At 41.2% G+C, this 23,948-nt stretch overlaps 1 protein-coding gene across 1 annotated transcript in view; it reads left to right on the forward strand.

Annotated features, from left to right (window-relative positions):
- The first annotated feature begins 4,830 nt into the window (after positions 1-4,830).
- The window catches only part of tspan15 (tetraspanin 15), a 44,355-nt gene continuing 25,237 nt past the window's right edge, over positions 4,831-23,948 (forward strand). The window contains exons 1-4 of the mRNA XM_080766419.1: positions 4,831-4,967; positions 13,880-14,065; positions 15,401-15,475; positions 19,198-19,293. Of these exons, the coding sequence (XP_080622545.1) occupies positions 4,836-4,967; positions 13,880-14,065; positions 15,401-15,475; positions 19,198-19,293 (489 nt within the window). The 5' untranslated portion in view covers positions 4,831-4,835. The remainder of the gene's footprint in view (positions 4,968-13,879; positions 14,066-15,400; positions 15,476-19,197; positions 19,294-23,948) is intronic.

Raw genomic sequence — 23,948 nt, forward strand, 5'->3', positions numbered from 1 at the left:
AAACAGGCTTCCTAGAAAAGTGCTTTTGGGGATGTCACATTCACAGATGTCTAATCTTTGTTGCAGCTGCCAGCTTTCTGCACACCTGCATTGAATGCAGAGAGCGTTCCTTGTATAAACACTCTTTATCTTGCTAGGAGCCTTTTGAAAGATTACTGTGTGTTGTTGGCCATCACCATTTTTTAGATAGGAGAGAGATAGAAATAGATAATAGTGAAAAGATGATGGGAGGTTGAGGTGATTACATAATAATAATAATAATAATACATTTTATTTATAAGGCGCCTTTCAAGGCACTCAAGGTCGCCGTACAGGTTAAAACAGTACACGTTAAAAGCAGAACAGTTAAGAGCAGAATAAAAACACAGCTTGCAGCAGACAGGTCATGCAGGGTCATAGGCCTGCCTAAACAGATGGGTTTTGAGGTGGGTTTGGAAAGTGGTGATAGAGTCCATGTTTCTGATGTCAGGGGGGAGGGAGTTCCAGAGGTGAGGGGCAGAGCGGCTGAAGGCTCTTGACCCCATGGTGGACAGACGGGCTGGGAGGACTTTCAGGGTGAGGGAGGAGGCAGACCTGAGAGACCGGGTGGGGATGTTGATGTGGACAAGGTCAGACAGGTATGGGGGGGCGAGGTTATGGATGGCCTTGAATGTATGGAGAAGGATCTTGTAGTCGATGCGTGATTTTATGGGAAGCCAGTGGAGTTGGTGTAAGACAGGGGTGATGTGACTGATGACAGGGGTTCTGGTGATGATACGTGCTGCAGTGTTCTGGACCAGTTGGAGTTTATGGAGAAGTTTGTGGGGGAGACCAAAAAGAAGGGAATTACAGTAATCCAGACGGGAGGTGACAAGAGCATGAACCAGGATTGCGGTACTGTGGGAAGTGAGTGAGGGGCGAAGGCGGTTGATGTTTCTGATGTGGAAGTAGGCAGACCGGATGGTGTTGTTGATGTGGGTGTGGAATGAGAGTGTGCTATCAAGGACGACACCCAGACTCTTAACCTGAGGGGAGGGGGAAACTGAGGTGTTGTCAATGGTGAGGGTGAAACTGGGTTGCTTGGAGAGTGCGGATTTGGAACCAATGAGGACTACCTCGGTTTTATCACTGTTGAGTTTGAGAAAGTTTGTGGTGAACCAGGATTTTATTTCCAGTAAGCAGGTATGGAGGGAGGCGGGTGGGAAGGTGGAAGAGGGTTTGGAGGAGACGTAGAGCTGGGTGTCGTCCGCGTAGCAGTGGAAATGGATGTTATGTTTGCGGAAAATCTGTCCAAGGGGGAGGAGGTAGATGATGAATAGGATGGGGCCAAGAACAGAGCCCTGGGGGACACCAGAGGAAATGGGGGAGGAATGGGATGTGAATGATTTTAACTGGATGAACTGAGTACGGCCGGAGAGATAGGAGTGAAACCAGTCTAGGGGTGTGTGAGATAAACCAATGGCTGCGAGTCGGTCAAGGAGGGTGGAATGGGAAATGGTGTCAAAGGCTGCACTTAAATCAAGAAGGATGAGGATGGATACTTGTCCAGAGTCAGCTGCTATCAGGAGGTCATTTGTGATTTTAATGAGGGCTGTTTCTGTACTGTGACGGGGGCGGAAACCGGACTGGAACTGTTCGTAGAGGTTGTTGTTGGTGAGGTGGGCCTGAATCTGAGATGCCACTGCTTTTTCTAGGATTTTAGCGAGAAATGGTAGGTTGGAGATGGGGCGGAGGTTGTTGAAGATGTTGGGATCAAGACCAGGTTTCTTCAGTGACGGTGTGACAGCAGCAGATTTGAGAGCTGAGGGGACAGAACCAGAGGTAAGGGAGGAGTGAATAATGGCAGTTATCAGGGGCAGCAGGGAGGGAAGGGAGGCTATAACCAGAGAGGATGGCAGGGGGTCAAGTTGGCAGGTGGATGGCTTGGAATTCCGGATGAGTTTGGCTAAATCTGCAGCAGAGGGGAGTTCGAAGCAGGAGAGAGGTTGAGAGAGGGGGGGGTGGGGAACAAAAGGAGGTAAACAACTGGACGTGTGAGGGGCCAGTTGCTGGTGAATGGTGTCTATTTTGGTGTTAAAAAATGACATCAGGGAGTTACAGTGGTCAGTGGAGTAAAAGTGTGGCGGGAGGGAATCAGGGGGGCGGAGTGAGTTGTTGACCACTGAGAACAGGGCCCTGGTGTTCCCAGCACCAGCAGTAATTTTGGCTGTAAAATATTGGGATCTGGCTGAGGAGAGGGCATCTTTGTATTTGAGGATGTGGGTATGGTACATCTGTTGGTGTACAGTGAGACCAGTTTTGCTGAAAAGCCGTTCCAGCTGACGACCTTCGGCTTTCAGCTGACGTAGGTGGGGGGAGAACCAGGGAGCAGAGTGGGGGAATGAAACAGTCCGGGTTTTGAGGGGGGCAAGGGAATTTAGCAGAGTCTGGAGACCATTGTTGTATGAGGAAACCAGCTGTTCCGAGGTGCATGGGGGGGTGATGGTGGGAAAACAGTCAATACCAGTTGTGAGGTCAGTTACATTAATGTTTCTAATATTACGGAAGGACATGGTGCGAGACAGTTTGGTTTTGGACAGTGTCAGACTTAAATTAAATGAAATGAGCATGTGGTCAGAGATGGGGAGACAGACAGCAGAACAGTTAAGAGGAGTGACACCAGAGCAACAGACTATGTCCAGAATGTGACCTTTAGAGTGGGTAGGGAAATCAACATGTTGTTGAAGACCAAAACTGTCCAGGCATGAGTTGAAGTCCTTAGTGAGAGCATTATTAATATTGTCCATATGGATATTAGCATCACCTAGCAGAATGATATTGGATGAGAGTGAGCAGATGTGAGTGAGAAATGTAGTGAATTCATCAGTGAAATCCTTGTTTGGTTTGGGTGGGCGGTATATAGTGACTAGAACAGTTGGAGTGGGTCCATTTAGTTGTATAGCCACGGACTCGAATGAACGAGACACTGGCACGGTGATAGCTGAGACCTTCCAAGTCTCGCGGTGTAGTATCGCGAGACCGCCTCCTCTGCCGGTGAGACGGGGTTGACAGGTGTAAACATGGTGCTTACATGGTGATTACATGGTGCTGTGTCCCCAATCTGAAACTAAGCCCCTCTTGAAAGAATTCAGATAATGTAAGCCAGTGCATGGTTCTCTATTTCATTTCAAAGATGGGCCCAAACTGATACACAAGCCGTGGACCCATGGCCAGAGAGGCCCATGAGCGAAGAAGATCTTAGTTGTTAGATTGAGTACATAAATCTACAACTGTCTATACCAGTGCTTCTCAAAGCAGGGTCTGGGGACCCCCAGGTGTCATTGGGGGGTTCAGGTCCCCAGCTTAATGTGTTTATCTACAGCATCAAGATCATTTTAACCACTTTATCCATATATTTTACATTGGCTATTAAAAAGAAGATATATATAAAGCTCACAACGTGTGACATAATTTATTTCTTTTTTTGTGAGAAGAAACCAGTTATCTGAATAGTGAAATTAACCCCTGTCAACCTGCCGTCTATTTTGTGCATGTCATAGGCAAACACAATGTTCGAAAATAGTATATATAAGCTCACAGGGCTTGTATAACAGATATAACTGCTATTATTTTCGAAGTAGTGCTAAAGTGTTTAAATTATTCCTCATTTTGCTGGGGGCCCCTGGAACCTCCCCAAGGGCATCTGGGGGTTTCCAACCTTTGAGAACCACTGATGCAGGCTCTCTTTTCTTGCCATCTGTATTCAGAACATAACCATGCAGTGATTATTAGAATTGCATGCATTCATCACAGAGAACATGCAGTACTGAACAACTACAGTACAATGCATACGTAGATGTACTTTATGAATACTCTCTCAAGGCAATTATAGTGATTAAATTGAAAAGGGCAAAGCATTAATTAATTTGTTTGATTTTAATTGGTTGTTAAACTCGGGTTCTCTCTCTCTTATAAGTATATTTCATTTGATCTTGTCACGTTCTGGTGAGGTGAGGGCCCAAAAGCAGGACAACCATGGTTGGGTGAACAGAGACAGATAACTCAAACTAACATGATGAACTGACACCAACCAATGACTCGACAAGGACTGACTGGGGAAAAAGACTAATATACACATGAGGGCTGATTTCACATGAGAAACAACTAGGGAAGACAACATATACCAAAACAACTAGAACAAAGAACATAGATAAGCAGAACATAGAATCAAAACAAGTGGAACATAACAGAAATACAACATCTAGATGGGCAAAGTCTGTGACTGTGACAGTACCTCCCCTCTAGGGACGGCTCCCGTGACATCATCAGGGATGGAGAATGTGATATCACGTGACATCATCAGGGATGGAGATCCCTGATGTCATCAATATTAAGCCCATATATGGAGATCCATGATGTCATCAATATTGGCCAGCAACTCTACATCTGACCTCAAACCCTTAGATCTCATGGAGCTGACCTGTTCTGACATTCCATAATTGATCCTTCCCCATCCATCCTTCGATGTCTCCCTTATGACTGGTATAATCTATCTATCTACAGTATCTATCTATCTATCTATCTATAGACAGATCTGTCTGTCTGTCTGTCTGTCTGTCTGTCTGTCCACGCACGCACTCACGCGGTCCCTATAGTGACCGCGTCAGTGATTATAATTGCATTATAATTAAATAGCAGTTTCATGATTCACCATGCAACCATAATTATGCCAAGCCAGCTGTGATGACAGCATCAGCCACATATAGCAGGTGTGTGCAGCATGCCGCCGCTGTTGGGTCGATGACAACGCGGAAGTAGAGCGACGGTGTCACTGTCAACTCAACAGTATTAACCGCTGCCGAAGTGAACTGAAGTGGATGGTGGTCAGTCAGTCAGCACAAAACAACACAATGGCCCACAACAGTGACGACAAGGACGTGCGATACTGCCAGCGATGCTCCTACGTTTTCCTCAAATTCACCCTGTTTGGATACGGCATCGGCTGGTGGGTGAGTATACAGTTAAACGGTGTTTAAACAGCTCTTTATTTACACAGAGAGACGCAGCCAGCCACAAGTTGCGTTTTCCAAGCACAGCACAGTAGCCGGCCGGGCGAGCCGCGGCAATGGGACAGAGTCAGATAGACTGGCTGGGGCGTGTTATACAGTACAGCCACACGTACAGTATGTGCGACTATGTGTGTGCGTTCCACTGCGTGAATGCGGCTTTATTTATTTTGTTGTAGGCAATGTTTGTAGACCAAAGTCGAGCGAGAGAGGCTATTTTGAGAGAGAGAGAGAGAGAGAGAGAGAGAGAGAGAGAGAGAGAGAGAGAGAGAGAGAGAGAGAGAGAGAGAGAGAGAGAGAGAGAGAGAGAGAGAGAGAGAGAGAGAGAGAGAGAGAGAGAGAGAGAGAGAGAGAGAGAGAGAGAGAGAGAGAGGCCTATTGTTTGAAGTGTGCCCACTGATATTTATTTTTCTTTTAGACTGATTTTTGACACTATACAGACAGTGTTCAAGACAAGTCACATGTGTGAGTGTGACAGTGTGTGGGTTTATCTTGCAACAGCCACAGTGACACACCCTCTGCAGTGGACTCCTATACCTACCTGTAACCTGTGCTTGCCTGTATGCACTGTCAACATAGGGAGGGACAGAAATACAAACAGGTTTTTTTTTTTTTTGCGGCTCCACACTATTATAGTTTCGTCACGTTGAAACCGAAAAGCAAAACAGCCCCTTGTTGCGTCGGTATTGGTTTAAAGGTTATCTAAAGTCCAATAAACAGACTGTGTACATATTTGGGACCTTAAGGAATGGCATATTTTAATGATTACCGGGATTACATATCCCAAAATGAATGGGTCCACGTGATATGAATATGAACAGAAAATGAACATGGATAAAAGCAGATACGACTTGTTATATCACTAATCTATTATCCGATCCATATCAGTCCGTTGGTCGGGGCACCCCTTGAAGCACAGGCCAGAGGTGTCTGTCCTGCAGAGCTCTGACGTGTCTTTACTTTTTTCAGACACTATATTATGCTAAGCACAGCTAGGGTGCACACTCTTATAAGTAATGGTAAATGCTTTAAAGGTCTACTTTATCTCATCACCCTCCCTTTCTGATAAATATTTATTTATGTTACAATGCTGAGGTGAAATGCCCTTTGGTGACAGAGAGTTCTCAGTCAGGTTGCAAAACAGAAGAAAAAGCCCATTATCACAAAAAAACGTATCTCATTCAAACACTGTAATGAGTTTTTTAGGCAAAGTATTGCTGTTCGACACATCACTTCTATGAAAGCAGAAAGGCACTTAGCATCAGATCAGACAACTCGAACCCTCTGACCTCCCATCACTACAATACGGGCGGGGGTTGGGTATGTCTTGTTTTAATAAGTCAAATGCAATTTATTTTGGTAATATATATGCCTCAGTCAGTCTTAACACATTTTCATTTTAAAATCTAATCACAAACCTTATCACTTGTATGAAACCAATATTTTCCACTATGCATTAATAGAGCTGAATCTCTTCTCACAGAGCGCATAGATAGCTTCTATATTTGGGCAGATAGATGGTCTATTGTTGCCTAGCTCCAGCCCTTAATCGCTAGCCACGCACATTAGGAAGAAAATGAAGTGAAACAAAATGAAAATTCAGTGTCAGGCTAAGTCTATTATTGAGCATCATTACAACAATGAAAACTATAGGCTTCAGGCATTTGTGAAATGCCTGACATTTTTGGAATTAAATAGAGGAGGATGGATGTGAAATGGTTGGGGGGACAGACCCGAATGAAGAGCTAAATGGTCTATGACACCATGCAAGATGCTTCATCAGAACTGAACTGTACAACTTTTCATAGCCCAGATACTTTAGAATGTCACTTCAAATTTATTTTTGGTAGATCAGTTTCCTTACCATGTTACTGACAAAGGTCCCTGGTTTACAGGATCACTATCACACTCTCAGTCTCTCCATAGCTGATATTATCTAATCTGGCTCCATTATATTCTGACTACATTTCCCTTCATGTTCCAGAACAGGATGCTAACATTAGGGCTAGCTACTGAGGATGTAAACAACCCCACGGTGCGTCCTGTGTTTTCCCATGGGAAGGCTAAGCATAGATATAAAATAAAATAGATGCCTCATTGGCATCTTCATGTAGCCTGATTGGCTGTAATCTTCATGTTCATTGGAGCGACCTGTATCGCAGGGAGGGCCGAAGTCATGCGGGGATGCGAAAGGAACGCTGCCATGACTCAAAGTGAGTAGTGGCCAATCACACCTTTGGTCTTTTCTGGGACTTATCAAATCAATTCACAGGAACTTTATTGGCATGAGAAAACAAACATTTACATTGCCTCTGATTCATTGGCATATCAAACGTCCCCTTCTACGACGCACATAGGGGCAGACTCTGGGGCAGACGCCCTGCAGAGCCGAAGGAGGCATCTCTACCTTTCTATGTCTATGAGGCTAAGCACCAAAAGTGTCCTTAGGCTAGAGCTAGGCTACTCATTAAGGTGTAATATTTTAGTTGGTAAATGGAAGGTGTATAATTTATTTTAATTAACAGCTCAATCTCAATTTATTCAGCATGTGCACCTGTGGGCTATGTAACCCAGGGCTATGTAAGTCATGGGTAGCAGCCGTCAGGGTGTGAGGAAGCTGAGAGGATGGCGTTTCTATGACAACTTTTTGCATTTGTGGTTCTTCTGGACAGAAGTGGTTTTGGTATGCGCTGTATAGTGGCTTCCCATGTGATTCCACTGTATGTTTCTGCAACAAACATTTGAAGCATTTGTGTGGCATAGCCTTTGAGTGTAATTCATATCACCTTTGTCTCTGTGTTTTTTGTCCATTCCATTCGGGATGGACAAAATTGAGTAGTATAGCAAGAAGTGTCTTTTGCAGAAAATGCTAAATAAAAGTTGTGTTATGATGCAAGGAATACAGGAAAATCATTAATACAAATTCAGACCTACGGCTCAAGAGTTTTAGAGAAATTGTAAAGCGGGTTGGTACAGTATATAGCGTCACCAAACCATGAGAACGATTTATTAAAACAACATTTGGGTGGTGTCTCCCAGACTTCCATCATGGCATATTGTGCATGCAAAGTTTGATGCTGATTGATTTAGAAGTGTCTGCCGAGATCATCAGCGCACGCACACCGCACAGACAGACCCACGCCAGGAACAGGCATGCAGACAGACAGACAGATAAACACACACACACAAACACAGTGACAAAATCATATTCTCTGTCTTCTGGCCTATCTGCCTGGCGGAGATAAAAATAAACTTGGTGGGAGTCTGGGAGATAAATTGACTCTAGGCTTAACCCAAGACTTAGAAATTGCCCAGTCAAACATTCTACTCCCTTCCTTCCTGTGTCATTATACTTCACTTCTCATAATTATTGCCATGGCAAGTTGAATTTCATTATTTTGAACCTTTTAGCCGCAGTGCGTCTACGTAGGTGTGCTTCTTGCCCGTCCTGGCTCTGCCCTGGGTTGGCTCCCATAGAGTCAATTTACTCATTTGTCTTTGTGACAGGCCTAAACATTCTCCCATTCCTCCCCACACACATGAACAGTTTTGAAGTGGGTTTTGACATATAATAATTTTGGAAATATTCAAATCTTCCCCATACGCACAAGATCGGTATCGGCCAATCATGAGAAAAACTATCAGTGATCGGATCGGTCCCAAAAAACCTGATCGGAGCATCCCTAGTGCCAGCCTCATCCTTCTCTCTATGACTTGTGACCTGTTGTAGGTCCCTAGAGGTTCACATTTCTGATGCGGTCCGTCCCATGTGACACCTATAGTTCATTAATTGAATTATTGTGTAGACTACTCCATCCAGGGCCCTTTCCTGTTGTGCTGTGTAACATGCTGCCAGTCACAGAACCAGCTATACAGCAACAAACTGTATAGCTCTTGAAGTCTTCTCTAAATACCAAGATGTTTGAAATTGTTTTTCTCATGACCCCAGTCTGGTTTTCCAGTTATTAGTTATGCTTACAGTTAACTTTCATGTAAAATATACCATATCCATTGGTTGCATACTTTATGTCCATCGTGGGTTATTCAGCATACTGGTGACTTGGAAATGTTTTTGACATTATAATCAGGATCTAAATGATAACCGAATCTTTGATAAACACTGGTCTATATATGTGGATAGATATAGTGACTGGGAAGGATAATTACTGTAGGCTTGTGTCAAATACCAATACGCTAACAAGACCTACTGTAACATGTCAGAAATGTACATTATTATTAATAGTGACCGACTGTTTCTTATTTGCACATCAAAGGATACTGAAGGAAAATTATCATTCAATAAATGTATCGGTAGTCTTCATAGTTCATACGTTGTTTACTTGTTTTATTATGTATCGTGTGTTATGTCATTTAGTATGTGATATGGACCCCGAGTCTGAAATAAAGATAAATATGATCAGCCTAATCAATGAATCAGATTGGTATAGCCACTATAGCCACTAGCCAGACAATAATACAAAGTTGGTAAAAGTTAGCTGCAGCCATATCCGTTTCAGTTAGACATGTAGTCATAGCACATCATAGCACATATGTATAGCATAGTAGTATATATGTATAGTTTATATGTATAGTTTCATTATATAGATATTCCACTGTTACTTTCTTAGCTTACGCATGTTTCATGATAAATGTTTTTATGTGATGTATTCGCATGCTTTTTTTGTTCTTGCTTAATGTAAGTCGCTCTGGATTAAGAGCGTCGGCTAAATGCCTAAATTGTACTGTTACAGTATATCTTTTATTGCCCTGATTTGACTTAGTATGTATGACATAATGCAGTAACTCAGTAAAGTGTCTTGGAGCTTAGAGTTAGACAATCCATGTCATTTTATTTTCATTGGTGAATTACCTTTTTTTCCCACCTGACAATCACATGGATCTGTAGTTTTGAACTAGCGGGCATATGGTCTGGTCCTACTATGAAAACAAAACTAAACCTGTCAGTTAGTCAGTCACGCTAAAACCTGTCAGTCAGTCCGTCATGCTAAAACCTGTCAGTCAGTCCGTCAGGCACGCCTCGCGACACGCTCCATATATGGCCAATACAGAATTCATTCCATATGTTGATCCGACCTCATTATACTCTGTACACTCAAGACAGGAGCTGACCTGTTCTGACATTCCATATGTTGATCTGACCTCATCAAACACTCAAGATATGCTCCATATATGAAGATCTGATTAATACAGTTTAACTCCTGTTTCTCAACTGTGCCGTATTAAGAAGCTCTGTTGTTTCAGCTCGACCCCACCCTCAGGGTGTCTTTCTGGTAATTGTATATTAAACAAGAATTGATTCAATTAATTAATTACCAGCTGCATTGTTATTATCTGCTGGCGTCCGCTATAACTGCCTCTGTGTCAGTTTCAGCGCAGTAGTTTAGGTAGGAACCAAAATTCTCTGAGGCGGGGCATATTTGCGGTGCGCACATACATAGAAATGTCTGCTGGTTTCATATTAGAACAAGAAATACAAAGTTCACAACGAAGTTCCCAATTTCCTCTTGTACTGTATGCAGCCACTAAGTTCTCATGGCTTTGGAGTGAAACCCAAAAGACGCACACGCACACACACACACACACACACACACACGCACACGCACATCGCATAGCAGCTGGTAAAAAAGTATGTACTTATGAATTAAAACAGTGGTTCTGGGGATCCTTGGAATTAAACGGGTTGAGAATCACTGCTAGAGCCGTAAAGATCTTCTCTTATGGGGGTCCCTGGTATATATTTTTTAATGGGGGTCCGTGGGCTAATTAGTGTCAATTTGGGGGTCCTTGACATGAAAAAGTTTGTGTCACAATTGTCTCTTTGAGGTGAAGCAACCTAGTCCCTGACTCCCTGTTCCTTTCTGGCCTAGTACTGTAGGACTACTAAATGGTTCAGAGCTACAGTATGTATGTAGCATCTACTCATTAACAGTACATTAACAGTGCTAAGTGGGGCCTTGGCCCTTGAGTGAGCGCAGGGTCTTGTAATAACATAACCTTGGCCTAATCACCCGTACTTTCACTAAGAAGCATCTGCAGTCTGAAGAGAAAATGGACCCTAAAACAGAATTGTCTGTGTTATTCCGATTATCCCTGGTCTGATTATCTCTGGCATTCTAGTTAAGATTTGTGTATACATGAACGAACGATCAACAATGGTACTTGTTATGATTGTAACTCACGACTGTTGACTTATTCTCTTGTAGAGACGGTAAGATTTTTAGTCGCTCTGTTTAAAAAGGAAAAGTAAATGGTTTGGAGTGCGCTCCTCTTGTTGAATGGAAGTGTCTTTGGGGTGGGCTGGCAGACAGCCAGTGGCTAGTAGCATAACAGAAAGCAAGCCAGGACATGTAAGGAAAAACGCACACCATGGTGGAATATAAACACAACTCCTAACTCAGTGTTCCTCTCTTCATTCCTTCCCTCCCTTCTTCATTGTTTTCTCCTTTCCTTCCTTCCTCATTTCCTTATTTCTGGTCCGCCTGATCTCTGTAGTAATGTGATCCATCAAGATCTATCTGTAATCATTCTCTGAATCCATTCTGATTGATTACAATTGGACACACCTTTTGCCACTACTAGATTTTGTCATGTCATGTGAGGGCACAAATGCCAGCGCAGGAAGGCCATCAAATAATACAAGATTCGTCGTTTCTACACTATTCGCGGCAGGGCACCCCCGCCCCTCCGCCTCCCCGTCTCTAATTCCATGCAAATATCCCTCTATTTTTTCAAAGATAGATAGAACCCCCCCCCCCCCCCCCATAGGATACCATTAAAATAGCAATAATATATGTATATTGTTGTCTTACACGTGCTTATATATATGTCTTATAATCTAACAAACACGATTACAATGCTATTATATACTAATAAAAAGCGTATTATTAAATAATATTATAAGCACTTATAAGTGCCTTATTAACTGTTTATTAATGCTTATTACCAGCACTTTATTATAAATTGTTTTCTTAAGTTTCCTCCAGTAGGGTTTACTGTACAGTACCTGTAACTAACTGTGATTGTGGTTGCTTTGAACTGATTTGTTAGACCTACTGAAGACTATTTTGAAGGGTTGGATTCAAAGTATTGAGATCTAGAAGAGCGATATCTCAGATATTCGACATGAGATCTGACTCACCGTGTGACCGAGGGTTTGGTAAAAGTACTAGTAGGACCCAAGATCATAAAAGTGTATCGCAGTTCTTTTGATGAGGCGATAAAACATACATGTCATGATGTCACCGACCTATCCACTATCCGGCTCATTACACGGTGGTAGCTTTCATTTTTCATGTGGAGAACCAAAAACCCTGGCTGTGACCGACAGTTTGAAATGGAAAAACACCAGTCCTATAGTCATTAAAGGAAGCTTATTAAGTGTGAAATGAGTAAATATTTGTGTGCGTGCACATTTGAGTTGTAATGTCAGACTTAAGGACGTTGTGCGTGTGTGCGTGCGACGCGTGCGTGCCATACTGTAGCCTAGCAGCATGCTTTCACTGTACATCGCCATGCAAGCTGCCTCTGCATTTATTATCAGCTGGCTAGCATGCTGATCAGAGCAACGCTGTTTTCATGATGGTCGATAACAGTGGTCATGCTGTGACCGTTACTGCAGGTCAGAGTACGGTCAAAGTCAGAATTTAAAGTAAATATGTCCTGCTTTTATTGGTACAGTGTGGTGTGGAAGATAGAATATATGTACAGGTATATATGTCAATTTATGTCGTATGCGTTTTGTTTGTCACTCACTCACTCACTCACCCACCCATGTTTTCTTGTCCAGGCTAACAGATTATGGCTGCTTGATGTTTAAGGCCTCCTTCTCTAGAACAATTAATTCGGATAATTGATTAACTTTCATTAAAGAAAAGATCTATCTGTAAATTATCCAATTGTCTTTTAATGTCTGCACCATCAAAGCGAATGATCCCTTGCATTTTCTTGTAATATATCTTTCTGATTTAGTCATTAAATGTAATCCCAAAGGACCCACAATGGGACAGCGTCTACCCAATTCTCAGAGATGAATCGGGCAATGAATATTATTCTTCTTGGTTCATGCAGCTGCCATAATTACATTTATCATAGAACAAAATCTCTCAAATATCCACCTCCAAATACAAGAATAATTAGATTAACCATGGACTCACAGAGTCCATGGTTATATAAAACCGAGACAGACTCACAAACAGACAGGTGGACTCGCATACTGTATATAAATCAGTCGATACGACTTTGAGATCCACCTTCTGGCCAAAATGTCAGGTTTGGACACAACATACTTTTCATAATCTATTGGGCAGATTGCAAAATGAGCCATATGATCTTTATAATATACTAATAATCGTTGATTTCCAGTTGTCACATCTTTCTGAATAATACAGTTTTCCACTATATAGAGATTTGTTCTAGAGGTGCTCCGATCGAATGTTCACTCCAAATGACTCGATCGATGATCGGCAATTTACCCGATCTGGAGAAACCGATCTTTTATACCATGTAAGTGACTAGAAAAGTAAATCAGACATATACATAGTATAATATCGTTTTGCATCTTTCTGAGAGGCCTAAACAATTCTCCCTTCCTCCTCCCACACACAGGAACAGTTTTGAGTCGACGTGAGTTTTGACATAATAATTTTGGAAATATTCAAATCTTACCCTTACGCAGAAGATCGGTATCGACCGATTGTAGGAAAAACGGTGAAAAACGGTGATTGGGATCGGTCCCCAAAAACATGTTCGGAGCACCTCTAATTCGTTCATATACTGTATCTGAGTACATTTTAACAATTATTTTTAACCAGCATCTTAAAATGTTCACATTGCAGCTGATCGGTGGCTTCATCCTGGCTATAGGGATCTATGCTGAGGTGGAGAGGCAACGCTACAGAGAGTTACAGGGAGTGTTTCTGGCCCCGGCTATCATCTTGATCGTGCTGGGAATCGTCATGTTCATCGTGTCCTTCATAGGAGTTCTGGCTGCACTCAGGGATAATCTTACTCTATTGAAAGTGGTGAGTTTCTCCTCTGTTTTGGTTATTTTATATCCCAAATATCTTGCTGAATTCCAAGCCATTCAAATATTTCTAATGTTTCACCAATCATACAAAAAATGCACAATCTCTGTCTGTCTGTCCGTCCGTCTGTCTGTGTGTGTCTGTGTAGTTCACATATCTCGATAATCGTCGGACTGATCGCTTTAAATACAAAATGTCTCTAGCTCATCTCCAATCCAAGCTCATTATCAGCCAATCACAAGCCAATGTTTGTGTTTATACTCAAACCCAGAAAGCTGGGAATAGGAAGGGCCCTCAAAAAAACCACACCTGTATGAAGTGAGGGGTGCTCTTGTCATCATACATCATCTTATTCTGGCCAATCGCAATTTGCGTCTTCACTTTTCTCACTTTTTATCTTCAATATGTACTTGCTGCTCAGCCAATCAAATCGCTATGTGGTGATCAGCCAATGAAATCATTGCTATGAACACACAAAGCTCCTCAAAAATACATTATTAAAAAAGAGATATGATCTCCATATATGGTGGGGTTCCCAAAACAAGAAGTGAATTATGGACAAAGTTAGAAATGGCCACCTAAACAGGCGATTTGCTCAAAAAGCCTATAGAATCTCATAGAAGCATACAATTTTGGCTCATGGGTTGCCCTAATTAATACATCCTAGAGGGGGTGCCTAAAGGAATCTGAAACAGGAAGTGAGTTATGGACAAAATGGAAAATGGTCACCTATTTCTGACACTTCCGTGACCGTGGAGAGCGAAGGTATGTTTCTCAGTGGATTCATCATTTATGGATGTTAAGAAACAAATTGAGCCCCCATGCCCCTCGCATAAATGTTGGCAAAATTCATAAGGGCCCCAAATCCAATACAGGCATATAAAAAAAACATGATTTATTCACTCAATGATACTAGAAACTTCACAGAGTATTTGTCACTTTGAATTATAACAATCGGCACGAGTTGAATTACAATTAGGATCTGCGCAGAGGACTTGTGTAACTTGTGAGGACCTATTTGTAGACACGATGAGTGGCGCGCCGAAAATGGAAGATCTGCAAGCTGACAACGCACTGTGGACGCGACACTTGTAGATATCATATCATTCAACAAAATATAAATGAGGCTTATTAACTTTGCAAATAATGGCCCCGGATGAGGCATTTATTATGCAAAATGGATTCAGACCCCGGCGTTTATTAGGTAGTTAGCCTTCTATTTCCGTCTTTTCTTGGAGACAGTACATGATACCAGAATATGATTGGTCTTCTGCATTCTATGATTCTATCAAACCCTTTTCTGATTTGTTTTCTCAATGGTCCCTACTGTAGTTCATGTTCACACTGACCGTGTGTCTGATTCTGGAGCTGCTGGGAGGAGTCCTTGCATTGGTGTTCCGCAACCAGGTAGGCTTTCATTCAACTGTTCTTCCATCCAAAGACTGGTTTACAGAGATTGACTTCATGATGTGTGGGATTCATTACAAGCTTTTGTTTCTGTCATTGTGGAATTGAAAGCAATACCATGTCAAAAGTTAACGAAGAGCTTCAGAATATATTTACATTTACATTAATTGAGTAACCAATCTACAGGCCAACGCTATTGGCACCAAGAGCTGTAACCATGACGACAGATCCCAAAGGCATAGGCCAAAAACTGCCAAAGCGGTGTTGATACAAAAATGATAATAATAAACTGCTTACATTTTGGGAAAAGGAAAAACTTGCCTTGTCATTTTGTGCATATGCTAATGCCCAATGCCTGTGTGCAAGTTGAGATAAATTGGTCAACCCGCTGAGGAGAAGCATGTGGACAGAGGTTTCCTTAAAGAAGACACATCCAAAAAATGATATGTCAGTCAGTTGTGATAAGTTGTGCTTTATACAGTAGGAATCTCTGAAGGTGGTATTCCAACGCTAGGGCCTCCCCATCTTTATTATTGCCATTATTATTTCTGAATAAGGCAGTCATGTTGATGTCATCATTACTAATGGATGGACCATTGGTAATTAATTATTTCGACAGAATCGACAGTAAGGAGTCATTTGAGTAATTTGGCGAAACAATTGCACATGAATAGTTATGACATTTTATCACAATTTAACAGGATAAAAGCCCATTGAGGCAGTAACATGATGCATAATACATTTGGCATATACATTTTCATACATGAATTCAGTTTCTTATCAACTGATTTTCCATTTAGGCAAAGCACAGGGTACAGTATAATGTATTCAGAGTTAATGTATTCAAAGAGCAGGGTTGATTTACATTTGTATGATATATCTACAGATGGAGCTATCTACTTCCCTTTGTTCATCTGTTTCTCTGTTTTTCTCTCCTCCTTTCTGTTTCTGTCTCTCTCTCACCATGTCTTTATAAATTTCATTCTTTTGTTTGTCTACAGTCTACCTGTGTGGTTTAAGTAAAGGTAGCAATATTTCAATGTAGAACTACTCAACAATTTACAATACAATTTACAAGTTAACGTTACAAGTAAAAGTACAGCATTCTAAATGTACTTGAGTCAAACTGCAAAAGTATTGTCATAAAAAATGTACTTAAAGTACCAAAAGTAGAAAGTACTCACTATGCAGAATGTCACAATGCGTCGCAACGCGATACATTCGGCTATTTTCAAATGGCCAAAATGCATATAGTGAAGTGGTTAATGTATGTTTTGTAATAATAAAAATCTACAAAGTAACTAAAGTTGTCAAATAATTGTAGTGGAGTAAAAGTACAATATTTGCCTCTGAAATGTAGTAGTGGAGGTTCATGTTTTAGGTTATTAGAGAAAAAAAAGATGAGTCTTATTTTCATTTGATGCTTTCTTTCATTTTATTTCTTTACAAAATTTGATAGCGATTTATTATTATTATTATTATTTACTAGTCGTCCTAGACCAAACTGACATATTGAGCCTACTGTACAGCGCAGTATGTACCCCCCTTCACATTCAGTAGATCCTGTGATCTTTTGTGGCCAGATGTAATTTCCTGGGGGTCTAGTAGATATAGCGATTTATTTTATTTTATTATTTACTATAACATTTTGTAATACTAAAACTTAAAAAACATATTTAGCTCATATGTCAAAAATTGCTCAAATCGTTCAAACAAAATAAAGCGGCAAATGAACAAAATATAACATTCATCTTTTACTTTCTCTAATAACAACCTAAAACATGAACCTTGGTTGAAAAGTAAATGTACTTAGTTACTTTACACCACTGCCTGCTCGCCATTTGTCTTCTTTGTTTTTCTATGTCTTTTAACTTGCGTACTGTATGTCTCTCCCTGTTTCTCACTCCAATACAAGCCAATCATCCTGCTAACATGATTAGCAGAGAGGTTTGCAGTTTATTGTGTTCATACAAACACATGCCTCATCACACCGAGGTCTATTTAGAATCCAGAATAAGTTAACAGGTTTGTTCTCATTTTCTTTGTTTGAGGTAAATGCATTTACCTGAAACGTACTTACTTATCCCCAGTACGCCGGCTGGCGCATAGGGCAGCAACACAGTTCCTCCTCTTGCATCTGTCTTTGGCCATCTTCTCTATGGTCCCCCAGCTCTGATGTTGTTGCTGGAGCTCCTTCTCGATTGTCCTACGCCATGTCATTTTAGGCCTGCCTTTATTTCTCTTTCCTTCTGTGGTCCAGTGTAATGCGACTCTTGGGATTGTGTTGATTACCTGACACATTGACAGATAAGTGAAGCTGAAAGTAATAATGTTAATTGCGGGTGTGTTTTATTTAGGTGTTTATGTTTATGTTCCCTGATTTAATTATTGATAGTATTGCCGCATATGAGAGCACAATGTACCAGAAAATACCTTTGTTTAAATTTTGCAAGACATGGTGTAGCCTAATTTGAGTATACCCTCTCTCACAATTGAAACAAACAAAAGTTTAGTTCAGTAGGAAGAACATTAGTATGGTCAAATTTCCAAAAATCCCAGAAGACAAATAGTGTTAATGTATGACAAGTTTTCTATGGGTATAGTGCTGAATCTAAATTGGTTGTATGTCCAGCTCAAGAATGAGTGCTAATGCCTCAAAATTGAGCATTTAAAGACTACATTAAAATATATTAAAGGTGTCATCATGACATGCTGTTTTTCAAAAATGTAAAGTCTTTACCATGGTCCCTCAAATGTGTATTCAAAGGATTTAACAGAAACATCCACTCCAGTAAGCCATGGCAGTTTTCTCCCTCTCTGTGTTCTGAGGCTTTTTCAGGTGCAATGAAACAATACCTATTTGCCTGCGGATGTCACTGTTGAGGGATTCTGTCTGGTAATCATCGCCTCTGCTCCTGCTTCCTGTTGTACTGTAACATACTAGTCAGATAAAAAAAGGTGCACTTGGTTTTTTTGCACTGACTGGAGGCGCACAGTCTGAAGGGAATTGCGCCATGAGAGGCACTGCCGAGCGAGCTTTGGCGAGCGAGACGTCATGCCAAACGTTGCAATGTTTTGTTTATTCATCACAGGTCTGTCACATAGCTGAGAATGAGATGCCTTGGCACAGTATGAATGACAGGCCATGCTGGACATGTCGTTGACCACATAATCACAACGGCTCCGGTTCGATCCCAGGCTGTGTTGCATCATCCCTCCTTGCCCTCAGTTTCTTCTCTCTCTACGATTCTGTCTAAATAAAGCCATGAACTTTGGGGAAAAATTATGTAAAAAAAGAAAATGAAATGTTAGTGTAGTAAAGGTTTATCCAAATGTACTTTAATGTTCCTTTGTGCAAATGTTTATTTTTCATAGTGTGGTGGACAGATTCTGTTTTATATTCTGGCTCAGTGGTCACCTTGAATGATGAGGCAAGGGAGTTGACAAATATCTCCTGACAAATGGCAGCAGTATGCTATTTCATCACTCCTATCATCCTCTGCTGTTGCCTTGCTGTGAGCCTTGATTGCAAGATGGACGTGTTGTGGAAACCATATCAAAATTGTAACCGCACAAATGAATTTATTTAACCACTGCTATGTCGTCTTATCTGTCTGTGTCATCTTCAACTCTGTCTGAGATGATGGAACTGTTTAATAAGATATATTAAATTATTAACTTTTTGTCCTTATCTAACAAAAATGTCTATTTGTCTTTCACAGACAGTGGACTTATTGAATAAGCAAATCCGTAAAGGCATGGTGAACTACTACGATGATTTGGACTTCAAAAACATCATGGACTTTGTGCAGAAAAAGGTAGAGCGAAACGCTTCTCATTCATCCCGTTTTTGTCCAGATTTTTATGAGGTTTTTATTTTTTTATTTTATTGTTGGGGCAAACAAAAATAGGAATTGCAAAATCCTAAGTGTTATCCATGTGTATCTCTTGAGATTGTACAAATGTAACTAAACAGACCTTTACATGTTTTTTGTATTGACCAGAAAACATTATGTTGCACACGGAAGTCAAAATGAAAACACAAAAAAAGCGCAAGAGCAAATTTCACTGTGGTCCTATTGATGTAAATGTGTGCCATAGAGGGGGTTAGCAGAAGGGATATAAACAATTGAAGCAATATAAAGAACATTTTCGTATAAACAAAATACTATTACAATCACGACCAGCTGGTATTGAGCATCCTCTTTAAAGCCATTCATAATGTTAATTGATTTGATAAGTTTGCTGGCAGCCCATACCAAAAGACTGCTGCTGTGCATAGATGTGTCCTTTCCCATGCAGCTTTTAAGCCTGCATGGTTTGAAGCAGTGTTGTTTTTGGCAGCAGATCTAGATTTTAGTTTTAGTCAAGTTTTAGTCTTGAATAGTTTACATTACATTACATAGATTTAGTCTCATTTTAGTCAACTGGAATGTTTTAGTGTTAAGTTATATCATAAGATTTTAGTCGACTAAATCTACAGTTGATTTAGTCGACTAAAATGTATTTTGGCGGGTCTTGATGCGTCGTAATGAAAATAGCTGAAAATAGTCGATTTACAAGCTCACAACGCGTCTAGCTTGTAGATCTGCTATTTTCAGCATGCAACCAAGTGTAAAATGACTTATACTGGATCTCTTGTCCACTAGTCCCTTCCTAACATTTTAGTCTAGTTTTTATTTGTTGACGAATTTGTCTGTATATTTAGTCTTAGTTTTAGTCATCATAGCTTAGTTTTCATTTAGTTTCCATTTCGTTTTCGTCAGCGGAAAAAGGTAGTCGACAAACATCTTTTGTCATAGTTTTAGTCAACGAAAACAACACTGGTTTGAAGTCTGTGGAAGTATCTCTTGCGGAGTGGTTATCCATCACTAACCCTGAAAAAGTAATTTCATAAATATTTGCGATTCACATCGTTTACAATCCTGTGAACCATACTTATTTTGATAAGTGAAACTCTTTGCTTCATCTTTGAGCCACCAAGTCTAATACAATGAACAGGAAGGAGATGAGTTCTGGGACGTTTTAGTAATCAACCTTCAATTTATTTTGTAGGACCTTATAGGGATGCTGAACGTGTAATCAAACCATGACTGTGAGTGTGGATACTCTGGTTAGACATTTTAGAAACCTTTTATCTAACTTTGTGAGACAAACGTATTTATTACGGAGAGAAAGTATATGGACAAAAAGTGACATAACGAAAGAAAATCAAACGGACAAATTAAACGACTTATAGATGGAACATAAAATCAATCCATTAAGACCAGGAGGCACGAGTACATCAAGACTTCAAGAGTGTGCGGTGAATCCAGAAGTTTCCCCTCTGGTTCAATTTCTTGAGGCTATATCATCAAACTTTATTACAGCCGAAGCCAATAATAAAAGATACAAAAGTTCATGAGAATCTGAAGGGCTTCACACACCGGCTGCGAACGCCGCGCGTCAAAACAGCCGCCTCTGTTATTTTCAATGAACCTATCCCACACTGGTGGCGTCCGATGCGTGCTAACGCCTCGCCTGACGCTCCGATAGAAACCAGTTCTATTTTCCAGGCGTTACCGCGTAGCAACGCCTGTGCCGCGTCGCTGCGCACCCGGTGTGTGTTGGGCTTAAGCTATCAGCACTTCCTTGTAAAATGTTTAATCCGTAAGAGGGTGTCATCATTGCGGCTGTGACATTGACTGAAGTGCCTGGGTATGGGACAGTTCTGCCTACATAAAAACTTTAGGGCTTTATAATCAAGGGTTTTGGTCTGAAAGACATTGGACACACTTCTCTGTCGCTCTTTGATGCCTCTGATATTCTCCCGTTATCAAACACCTTCGTACCGCTGGTGGATCTCACTGACAATATGTCTCAGTCCACTCCAACACAACCAGCAGCCAGCTTAGTTTTTGCTTCAAGACACAACTTAAGAGAGAGATCCAATTTTTCAGTTGAATGTAACAGAGTTAAACTCCAGGTGAACACATCTGTTACATATTATCTAGGTTGCACACTAGACCAGAACATGACCAGTGAATCGATGGCTCACTCAGTTATTGGCAAGATCCACGCAAGGACTAAGTTCCTAGCTAGGATCACCACATTCCTAGACAGAACCACTATGGTTTAGTAGTCCAATGTCACATTGACTACACATGCCTAACCTGGTACAGCGGTATATCTAAAAAATACTAAAGATAAACTACAGACATCACAAAATATACTAATGCGGGTACTTCTGTATCTCTTCCCAAGAACCCACATTGGTGCTAACCACTTTAGAGAATTAAATTGGCTTCCAGTCGAAGGCAGAATAAAACAACTGAGATTCATTATGGTCTATAAAATCTTAAAGGAGAAATGCCCAACATATTTTAAACGTTACTTCCCGTATGTCAATGAGTCCCATAGCTTGAATACAAGGGCGAGTGTAGCTGATCTTAACCACCAAACCTAAAAAATAAGGTAGGCAGAAGCTCATTTAAATATACAGGGGTTGCGGATTGGAACAAAATCCCAAGGGAAATTAAATTTGCCCAGTCCTTAAACATTTTTTAAAATATGTTGAAAAACTGGCTGATGGGAAAAGAATAGTGCTGTATTTATCTATTTATTATGTATTGTTTTGTTTACTGATCTATGACAGTGTCGTTCTAATGTCCTTATTATTGTGATTTTAGTTAACACATGTTCTTCCTGACAATCCTGACAATTCTGTACTGCTCTTTTTGAACTGTATCTTGAATATATCAAACAAATCAAATCAAAAGCAATGTGGACAGTGCCTGCATTTTCAAGTACCAATAGGTTTATTGCATGTATTGTGAAAAAGCTTTTTTCAAGTACAGCTCACTCAACAGTTAACACTTCTTTACCTCGCTCATCACAGAGGAAAAGTTAGACTATTTTACTTTGGCAACTTTGGTGTGTAACACTAACCAGTGGTGTAATGGTGATTTTTGAGTGGTGCAACCACTCCTATAGACAGATATGTGTGTGGCTGGCTGTGTCCCTGCCTCCCTGGGTCTGTCCCTATGTGTGTCTGTGCACGAAAATAGCGTTCTAGCGTTTGTTCACCACCAAGTGTCACTGTTGTACAGTACAGTACAACTCACTTCCGACAGGTTTCATTAAATTTTCTTCTGTACCATGGCACGTGCACGGGCCTACATGTGCTCTTGCACACATAACAGCTGATATAAGCGTAAGCCTATATTATTTATAGTGTAGGAGAGCTTTAGACACACAAACACACAAGTAGACTAAAGTAAAGTAGACTAAACTTCTTTACTGCGCTGCAGTAACCAAACCGTTTGGATGAATCTCTAGATGAATGATGGATGAATCTCTTCTTTGATGGAGGAGGAGGCATTCTTGTTGCGTACAGAACAACACCGAAGCGCTAGCCTACTGGAGCCGTGTATGAGACTGTGCGTTAATCTAGGGGGATGTGTTCTAGCGTGCATGCGCGTGCACCGTTCCGTACCTGTGCGTGCACGTCACAATTATTTTCGTACCACGGTGTGGTACTGCGTTCTACGAGCATGACACCACTGTGTGTAACTGTATGACACGTCAGTTTCAGAGGACCAGTGCTCGCTCAGCTTTCATTGAAAATGATAGACGACATGTGATTTTTTTTTAAATTCAGCACGCAACACTGCAGCCCGCTGTTTCGGCGAAATGATTTCGGCTCGTCAGAAATTTTCAGTCGCACCGAAGAGTCGACTTTAGGACGGTACCCGCCCCCCGAACCTCAAATGACGTCACATTGTAGGCTCTACAGAGCCGAACCAACTTTTATTCGGCTCTAAAATAAGAGTATGAATCGGCCCTTAGTGGGAGCACTCTGAGCCCCCACCACCACACGTATAAACGGTACTTAAGGGATTTTGTTTCCACCGGGGAAAAAAATACTAATGCGCCCTCTACCGATATTGCCCAGAAAATTGCCTCATAGAGAATATTTTTCCTCCGGTGAAAAAAAATCCTGTTTCTGGCCAAAAAGTACCGTTTATACGTGTGGTGGGGGGCTCAGAGTGCTCCCACTAAGGAAAGTAGGCTTTCAACCCGCCTTTGTTTTTGGTGAGTAGCAAAAACGTTCTTTTTATTTACGCTAAAGAGGAGAGGCTCGTCTGAGTTCCATGTGAGATTTAAAAGCGAAAGTAGCAGAGCCTTAATGCAGGCCAGAATAATAGAAGCAGTAAGGCTATGGACCAGAGCTAAGTGCATACACACATCTGCCAGGTGCCAAAAACATTACATCACTCGATTGATGACATAATGACATGTTTGCCTTGGAAAAACAAAAGGTTTTCCATATTAAGTTGATAAGTTTTGACACCATACCATCAGCGGCCCACTACCTACTAAACAAGTAGAATTCTGCAGCTCAATGCTCGAGGCCTACCTCATGGTTATGGGAATCCCTGCCCTACGGTAGATGATCAAAGCGAGGGATGGGGTAGTTCCAACATGGGTCCAT

The sequence above is a fragment of the Protomyctophum bolini genome (assembly GCF_963924005.1).
Source record: "Protomyctophum bolini genome assembly, chromosome: 1".
Classification (NCBI taxonomy): Eukaryota; Metazoa; Chordata; class Actinopteri; order Myctophiformes; family Myctophidae; genus Protomyctophum; species Protomyctophum bolini.